The sequence below is a fragment of the Ipomoea nil genome, unplaced genomic scaffold, assembly GCF_001879475.1.
Source record: "Ipomoea nil cultivar Tokyo-kokei standard unplaced genomic scaffold, Asagao_1.1 scaffold3016, whole genome shotgun sequence".
NCBI lineage: Eukaryota > Viridiplantae > Streptophyta > Magnoliopsida > Solanales > Convolvulaceae > Ipomoea > Ipomoea nil.
In genome coordinates, this window is record NW_017619444.1 from 1576085 (window position 1) to 1586056 (window position 9972).

The 9972-nt window shown below is 42.8% G+C and overlaps 1 protein-coding gene across 1 annotated transcript; it reads left to right on the forward strand.

Annotated features, from left to right (window-relative positions):
• Window positions 1-2465: 2465 nt before the first annotated feature.
• LOC109163265 lies at window positions 2466-8093 on the forward strand. Its single transcript, XM_019312019.1, has 2 exons — window positions 2466-2709; window positions 7585-8093. The coding sequence occupies exons 1-2, from the start codon at window positions 2466-2468 to the stop codon at window positions 8091-8093; spliced, it is 753 nt and encodes a 250-aa protein (XP_019167564.1).
• Window positions 8094-9972: the final 1879 nt, after the last annotated feature.

Below are 9972 nucleotides of genomic sequence, written 5' to 3' on the forward strand. Positions count from 1 at the left end.
TATCCGGAGGAGTCTAACCCAATTACCCTTGGAGGGCTATGCTACGACTCATGCACTAGAGATTACAAGGTTGTCTTATCACTTCGCCCTGTCTTATCACTTCGCCCCATGAGACGGGGTAGTTGGGATTGGGATGAGTTTGGCTATCCATTTCTCATCTCTGCCAGCTTGAACCACAAAGAGTGGCGACCAGTGCAGTTCCCTTGTAACTTGGATTCTGTTAGGGGCAGTGTTGGGGGCGGCGTTGAGTTTCGCAATACATTTCACTGGGGGGCAAGTGACCTGAAAGATTGGGATTGGTATAGGAATTACTCGTCGGATAGGAATAGGATCATATATTTTGATCCTGTGTATGATGAATTCAGAATCTTGCCCTTGCCCACCTGCGAACAGAGAGAAAACTTCTCGATATTCGGGTTGGGGGTTATAGATGACTGTTTATGCATGGCGGCATGCATGGTTCGGGAAGAGAAAGTGGAACCAAAGACCAAAATAGTATGGATTATGAAGGAATATGGCAGACAAGAATCATGGATGACTGCATTTGCTTTCCAAATGCCTGAATTTGGAGATATTTATGGGAGCTATGGCTTAACATTCTATACCCAAAATAAGAACGCACATGAAGTATTATTCCTGCATACTGCGGGTTGGTGTGGGGAGGTTGTATATGTTTATGATTGGACACAAGACGAACTGAAGACAAATGTGATGGACTTCCTAACCTCAGGGATAGAATCGTTATTAGTATGTGTTTCTATGTTGAGAGTCTCGCGAGCCCCGACCGGCCACAATGGATTGATTTGGAGAAGTGATGATCTGATGATGATAATGATAAGCGCAGGACCAACACCTTTCCCAGAATTTCAACTGGATTGATGAAAGTCTAGAAATAAAGAGTTGTCCAAATTCAAGGTAGGTGTTTCTTAGGCTCTTTATACCACTTTTTCCTTTACATTCTTTAGTCTTTATACTAAAATTTCTTATCCTACTATTTTTAAGATTAGAAATGATGCCGAATCCGGACATTTTTATCTACAGGGAGAATTTTGAAAAAAAAAATATGATGGTTTGATTCGGATTTTAATGTCATTCGGACATTTCCTAATTTTCTAGCACAAATGGCCATTCTTTAGAGGAAAGTTCAATGTTGAACAATCAGATATTAAAAATTAATACAAAAGTGTATGTATTTATTATTTAGGTATAAACAATGTAACTTGAAAGCCTAAGCTGCTTTTTGGTTTCTTTAATTTTTAATTTTTTGCATGTCTCTGAAGACAATAATGCTCCAATGCATACAGATGTGTAAGTTTCAAAGTTACTGCTAAACCATTTCCTATAATTATCCCTACCAATTATGATCATTACAAATCAAAATTATGTTTACAGGTCAGGTTTGCTCAATTTTCGATTCGGTTTTAAAATTTCATTTTCGGTAACAAATTAAAATTGAACTGAACAGTCCATTCTTAGTGTTGAAGACGATTTAGAAAGTGAATATTCGATGAATTTGAGGTCATCGATAACCGCTAATGAAAGCTTCAACTCCATTGTCAAACATACCTAATGAAATCATTCAGCATATACTTTTGCAGTTGCCGATGAAGGCTGTGATCCGGTGCCAGTGTGTATGTAAACAGTGGCATTCGTTGATAAACGACGACCCAAATTTCAAGCTCTTTTATCGTGGATAACGACGAGTGATACTTCTCTCAATCGAATTCAAAAGTTATCTGCGAGATTCTAACTGGAATTCCAGAGTCTTAGATAGATCCACAAGCCATGATTTTCGTCTTCAAAGGCATATATAAATGGCCGTTCTGAGAGGCTGCTCATCCATTGGTTTACTATGTTACAGTTTTGTGTTCTTGCAACGGGTTTGTGCTTCTGGAGACTTGGAGAGATATTTTGTTGTGGAACCCGTCCACCAGGTGTTTTACAAAAGTGCTTCAAGTCGCCATATCCAGATGAGTTAAATTTTGTTATGTTGGGAATAACACCCAAATAACCGTAGATTATTTCCATCCACAATAAATTGTGGAGTGAGGTTTAACTCCTACAATTGTGGTCCTCTCCACCACATCTCTCCCCTCTTTTAGTGGAAGTTGAATGGCTAAGAGAGGAGGAGCAGGTATTTCTATAGCTATAAATACCCTGCTCCTCCTGAGCTCTAAACACACCAATACATTCTTCTATTCTTATATTCTTTCCAAGCCTTCTGTCTGAGCTCTATATCGGGTTCTACTGTGACTGCGAATACCTGGGCCGGTATCTCGTAGAAAGTCTGTGTGCAACCAGGCGAAAGCACCCGGTTATACCGGCAATTTGCTTTTGAGGTAGTGTATTCACACAACATAGGATTCCCTTCCTTTTCCCAAATCAGCCAATATAAAAAGCAGTGTTACATCGACATTTTCCGGTACATAAAAACCAACAGTTAAAAGCAAATTATTCTCCTGAAAATGTCGTCAATGACAAACATGCCCTCCTCTGACCTCGCCAAGCTCGAGCCTCTCACCGGCCTGAACTATCGCCAGTGGGCGATCAAGATGATGATCCACTTCGAGTCCTTCGAACTTGATTACATCCTCGCTCTTGATGATGTGCCTGAGGCGTCTCAGACCAAGTCTCCAGCTTCGACGCAAACTGAGAAACAACTGACTGTCGTAGACGGCACCTCGGATCCAAAGACACATGATCCCAACTGTAACACCGCATGTTACGACCCCAAAACTCAAATTAATTAATTAATTACTTAGCCCAAAAAGGGAGTTAAAATTCATTAATTAGCTAAAAGGGGGTCCACCATAGTCCATGGGCCCTTATCTCTAAAGCCAATCCCTTAGTCCTATAGGAAATAAAATTAGCAAATCCATACCACTTAGACCCTAATTGGGACTCCTAGATATATAAATAGGGACATAGGAGGCACCTAGAACTCACACCACAATAACTTTCACCACACAAGAATTCCCGTAGGAGAAATCAAGAAAGAAGAAATCTTAAAGAAAGACCCTTCATAGCCAAGGAAATTAATTAACGCTAAGAGGTAACCCATGTCTCAACAAAACGTATTTTCCTTGCTATAATCTCCTTCTTTGGCTCCTCCTATATACTTGTGTCTTGATGAATTTCTTTATGATATTTGTGAAATAATCTTGATTGGTTGATATGATGATTTTATGAGTGATCTTGACGTTCTTGATGTTAAAAAGAAGTTCTTGATATTTATGTGATGATTTCTTGATAAACCTTGATGATTCTTGATAATGAAGATAAAATATGATTTTGATGATTTGGGTGGGGTTAGAGCCCTAGGTTGGATTGGGAATTGGTATTGTGATGTTCTTGATTTATATTTGGGTGGGAGTTTGCATGTTCGGGTATTGTTCGTGTCTAGAGGTCATGATAGGATGTGTTCAATATGATTCTTGCTTTCGATCCATTAAATGCCTATGTGGTATCGTTAATCCCGCGTTTAAAAGTGTCTAAGCATGGTTTCAGATTCCACAAAGAATCCCGGGACGCGTATTTGATAAATGAGTCAGTGGGGGGTAGGGGTACCCGCCACATACCCGCTGCCCAAAGAGAGATCGCCAGGCAGCGGGCAGCCGGCGGGCAGTTGTCTGCCCGCCGAGCACCCGCTGCCCAGAAGTTGTCGCCGCTGCAGCCGGCGGGTGGCCTTCCACCCACCGGCTACCCGCTGGTTTGTCACCCACCCAGGGTCTTTGGCTTCCCCGTTTGATGTTCCCCATTCCCCGTGGCGTCCTAACGGACCTCGTTTGTCGTACTTGAGTCTAGTTTGATGTTTCGGGTACCCATCGTAGGATAAAAGAGTTTTATGAATTGCATGCTAGTTGAATCAGTAACCCGTTTGGCCTAGGTGGAAGTCGTATGAACCCCTTAGAACTATTCTTAGTATGTGAATGATCACACGTAAGCTTATTTATGTGTCACCCCCTTCCCAATGTGCTATTATGTAACACCTCGTGTTACGACCCCTAAAACCAATTATCCAAAGAAAGAATTAAATTACAATAATTAATTAGGAAAAGGCCCACCATAGTCCGTGGGCCTCACCTCTAAAAACCCAACCCCTAGTCCTAAAAGGAATAGAGTTAGCAAGCCTATAGTATTTGGGCCCTAATTAGGACTCTTAGATATATAAATAAGGGACATAGAAGGCACCTAGAACCCACACCACAATAATCTCTCACCACACAAGGAGCTCCAAGAATTCCCCTAGGAGAAATCAAGAAAGAAGGAAGACTTAGAGAAAGACCCTTCATAGCCAAGGAAATTAATTAAGGCTAAGAGGTAACCCATGTCTCAACAAAACCTATTTTCTTAGCTATGATCTCCCTCTAGGCATCCCTCTACATTCTTGTGTATTGACGATTCGGTTATGATATTAATGGTGTGATCTTGATAATTGATGTTATGATTTCTTGGGTAATCTTGATAATCTTGATGATGGAAAGAGATTCTTGATGATTGTGTGATATTCTTGATAAACCTAGATTCCTAATGATTGTGTGATATTCTTGATAAATCACATTGTTGATTAAAAGATGAATTGCGTTCTTGATGATTTAAATATAATTAGAGCCCTAGGATGTATCGCGAAACTCGTGTGGTGTCATTCTTGATATATTGGGTGGGAATTCGCATGTTTGGGTGTCAATTATGTTTAGAAAGCATGATAGGATATGTGCCGTATGTTTCTTGCTTTTGATCCGTTAATTGTCTATGTGTTGTCATCGATTGCGTTTAAAGGTGTCTAAGCATGGTTTCGGGTTCCACAAAGGTTCCCGGGACGTTATTTGTGAAAAAGAGTCAGTGGGGGGTAGGTGGGGATAGGGGACCCGCCACCTACCCGCGGCCAGGTTTGGCGTCGCCGGCAGCGGGCGCCTGCCCGCCGGGCACCCGCTGCCCGGAAATTCGTCGCCGGCGGGTGACCCCTCACCCACCGGCTACCCGCTGGAAATTGTCCAACCTCGGGATCCCGGCTTCCCCGTTTGATGTTCCCCCGACCCCCGTGGTGTCCCAACGGACTCCATATATCGTGCCTCTAGTTTGATGTTCGGGTACCATTCGTAGGTTGAATAAGTCTTATATATTACATGCTAGTTGAATTGGTATCCTGTTGGCCTAGGTGTGAGAAGTATGAACCCCTTAGGTTTATTCTTAGTATGTGGATGATCACGCATAGGTTTCGTTATACGATTTCTCCCCCTTCCCAATGTGTCAATGCGGGTTGCATGTGTTTGCTATGTGTTATGTGTGCATGATACCCCAATTTGGTTGCGATCAAATTGGTTATTCCTGAGCTGCGGTTCAGAAGCTGGCTACGGTCAGATTTACACTCTCGGGCTGCGGTCCACCGTTTGGTTGCGATCAAACGTTTTACATGAGCTGCGGTTCATATTCCTGGCTGCGGTCAGATGACTACTCTTGGGCTGCGGTCCACTGTTTGGTTGCGATCAAACATTATGATGAGCTGCGGTTCATCGGTCGGTTGCGATCGACCCCTCCGTGTTGCGATACGGGGCAGGGTGCTGCGGGGCCGTGTCAGAGCTATATGCACTGACCCTCATGTATGGGCATGCGATTGGTCCTGTGGCGCCATTAAAGTGTGCTATGTGATGAGATATGGATGATTTGATGTTATAAATGCTATGAAATCGTGACCATAGGATACATGCTAGTAAATCGTATATGCTTGGTTATGACTATTGGTTGTGCTTATCTCTATCCGTCGAGTCTGTCCCCTATGCTTGTGAATTATGTGACTGTTGACTGTGCTTATCCCTATCTGTCGAGTCTATTCCCTGTTTTAAAAGCTAGAGTCTCTTAGGATATATCTCCATGCTTCGAAATGGTTTTTCTTATATCTATATATATGCCTATATGTATTGTATTTCAATGCATTGGAGTGGGTTACCAGCATCTCTCGCTGAACAGATATATTTGGCTTTCAGGCACAGAGGAGTAGACACTGGAGCGCGCTAGGGTCTTGGAGCGTAGAAGTAGATAGTTTCTCTTTCGGCCTGCGTGCCACGCTTATGCATTTACATTATTGAGGATATTAGTTAGTTAGCCTGTGCACCTGAGTTCTCTAGCTCAGGTGTGGCATAGCACCCCGTACTCTTTATATTATGTTTTGGGATTTAATGAGAACCTACCTTTATTATATAAGTCTTAAAAGTTGAAAAATTTCGGGGTGTTACATATTATGTGCTATAATGTGTTATGTGATGCATGATTCCCCAATTTGGTTGAGAACCATACCAACGGTTAACCAGACCGGTTGCGATCGGTCAGGTATATAAATATTATATAGGGCTGCGGTCCACTGTTTGGCTACTTATGAGCTGCGGTTCATTCTCCTAGCTGCGGTCAGTGATTCACTTCTTGGGCTGCGGTCCAATGGGCCTCGTGTGCTATGACCCACCGACCTGGACGCGCCAGGCGGTGTGTAGGGCCAATAAGCCCGAGGAAGGCTGTAGTCCACCGAATGAGCAATCAGGCGGTGTGTAGGGCTACGGCTGGCTGCGATCCACCGAGTGATGGGCCAGCGGTGTGTAGGGTCGTAGTCTCCGAGGATTTTCGCCCACCGACTAAGTCCCTCAGTGGTGTGTAAGGCTTGATCTGCTACGATCCACCGACCGTGCCCGTCAACCGTGTGTAGGATCGTAGTCCCCCCTTGTAAAGAGGATCATAGTCCACCGACTGAGCGCGTCAGCGGCGTGTAGGACTGTGGTCCGCCGCTGAGTTCGTCAGCGGTCTATAGGGTTGGTTGCGATCAACTCCCTTCATGCTGCGGTATGAGGTAGGGTGCTGCGGGGCCGTGTTAGTGCTATATGCACTAACCCTCATGTTCGGGGCATGCGATTTGTCCCGTGGCGCCACCAAAGTGTGATTGTGTGATACGAATGATGATTGGATGATGATATGATTGATTTGAAAGTGATCTATGACCTTAGATGCATATTATTTACGATGGTTGTCTATACTTAACTGTTATCATTGATTATTATGCTTGCCCCTAATTTCTGAGTCTATTCATGGTTTTAAAGCTAGAGTCTCTTAAGTATATATCTTCCTGCTTCAAAATGGTTTTCATATATCTATATATATCTATCTATATTGTATTTCAACGCGTTGGAGTGGGTTACCAGCATCATTCGCTGAATAGATATATTTGGCTTTCAGGCACCGATGAATAGACCCGGAGCGCGCTAGAGATCCGAAGCATAGATTAGTTAGTTTCCTTTCGGCCTGCGTGCCATGATTATGTATTGACATCTGTATTGAGGATTTTAGTTAGTTAGACTGTGCATCTGAGTTCTCCAACTTAGATGTGGCATAGCACCTCGCGCTCTTATGTTTGATTTTGGGATTTAATGAGAATTTACCTTTATTATATAAGTTTTAAAAGTTTAAAAATTTCAGCGTGTTACACCAACACTGCATCAACTGAGTCGTCCGAGAAGATGCAATAGGTTCGTACGAAGTACGAAAAGGATAACAAGACGGTTCGTGGCACCTTGCTGCAACATATGTCTGACAATGTACTAGACATTTATGCGAAGTACAAATCTGCGAAAGACATATGGGACATGCTCAAGAAGAAGTATGGAGCAGACGACGTGGGCCGAAGAAAGTATATGGTCGGGCGTCTGCTCAATTTCAAGTTGGCGGACTCCAAGCCTGTCATTGAACAAGTACACGAGTACGAGAATCTTGTGTCCGACAAGGAGGCTGAAGGCATCCCGGTAAGTAACATGCTTCAAACTTATGCTTTACTGGAGAAATTACCTGAGTCTTGGAGTGAGTTCCAAAATAAGATAAAGCATGAGTCAAAGGACTACACCTGGGAGGAAATGGTTAACCATCTGAACATCGAAGAGGCGTATCGCCTCAGGCAAAGGTCTGTTTCTCAAACTGAAAATTTAAATGCTAACATAGTAGAGTCCAGTGATAAGAAAGGTGACAGGTCAAAGCTTTCAAAGTCTAGAGGGAAAAAGAACTGGAAGAAAGGAGTCAAGGTGAACAATGGCAACAAATTCAAGAGCCAAGGGAAATGAGGCCCCTGCTATGTCTGTGGCAAGCATGGGCATCGAGCAGCCCAGTGCTACCACCGCAAAGGAGGAAACGAGCAAAAGAGCGACCAACAAGGGAACCAGAATAAAGCAAACGTGGTTGAAGAAAATGAGGTGGTAGCAGCTGTGGTGACATTGGAGGCAAATGTGGTGCAAGACACTGAGGAGTGGATCATTGACACTGGAGCAACTCGCCACTTTTGTGCAAGTAGGATCATGTTCAAAGACTTCCAAGCCTTCACTCAAGGACAAGGATAACAAGTATACATGGGGAATGACAGTACTTCTGAGGTAAGAGGTAGAGGAAATGTAGAGATTAAACTTAACTCTGGAGAATACTTGTTTTTATCAAATGTGTTATATGTTCCCTCTCTACGTAGGAACTTGGTCTCAGGTCCCTTATTGGTTAGGGTTGGGATCAAACTCGTGTTTGAGTCTGAGATGATGACTCGTAGGGGGGAATATATAGGAAAGACTTATCTTCGTGGGGGACTGTTTGTTTTGCCCCTCATTGCGTACACTTCCCAAAACATTCAAACTTTTATGGATAATCTTGCCAGTCGCACTGGCGGTTCTGCTTATATTGTTGTTTCCTTTGATGTATGGCATGCTAGATTAGGACATATTGGGTTTAAATGCATGAATAGATTAAAATCTATGAGTATGCTATCAAATCTGCAAAATGACTCCTATTCCCAATGAGAAGTATGTGCTGAGGCTAAATTAGCTAAAAAACCGTTTCTTACTGTAAAGCACCATACTACATGCGCCTTAAAGTTAATTCACTCAGATATAGCTGACTTTAAAAGTACAGAGACTAAAGGTGGAAAAAGATATTATATCTCTTTTATAGATGATTTCACCCGTTATTCAAAGCTATATCTACTTAGATCAAAATATGAGGCAGAACAAAAATTTGTTATCTTTAAAACGGAAGTAGAAAATCAGCTAGATAAAAGGATCAAAAAACTTAGGTCTGATAGAGGTGGAGAATATGAGTCCACATCTCTAAAATCCTTTTGTGAAAAACATGGCATCATCCATGAAGTGACTGCGCCTTATTCGCCACAACAAAATGACATAGCTGAGAGGAAAAACAGAACTCTCAAAGAGATGATTAGTGTTTTCCTAATCAGCTCGGGCGCTTCAACCTCCTTGTGGGGAGAAGCAGCTCTTACAGCTAACCACATTCTCAATAGGATACCCCACAAAGGGTATGAGAATACTCCATATGAGCTATGGAAGGGTTATGCACCGAACCTGAAATACTTCAAAGTGTGGGGGTGCCTAGCAAAGGTAAGTCTCCCAACCTTTAAAAGGCCTAGCTTCGGGTCTAAAACCCAAGACGCTGTCTTTGTGGGATATGCAGAAAACAGCGCTGCATACAAGTTTATGTACCTGGACAGTCGCTCTATATGTGAGGCATGAGAGGCTGAGTTCTTCGAACATGTCTTCCCACTAAAACTGGCCCCACCTATCTCTCAAGAAGGTGTGCCTTTGCTACCTTCCTCATCTCAAATTGAGAACGAGGTAGAGGAGCCGAGGAGGAGCAAGAGACAAAGAACTGAAGCCAGCTTTGGGCTTGATTTCATTATGTACATATCTGAGCTGAGTGACGTTAATGAACTATCTGATCAGCTCGTCTGTCAGTTAATCTTAGAAGAAGAGCCAAAGTCCTTTGAGGCTGCTGTGCGCTCTAAAGACGCTGTTTTTTGGAAATAAGCCATCCAAAGTGAACTAGACTCTATTAAGTTTAATCACACATGGGAAGTGGTAGATTTACCCAAAGGAGCCAAACCAATTGGCTGCAAGTGGATCTTTAAAAGAAAACTGAGACCAGATAGGTCAATAGAAAGATTTAAGG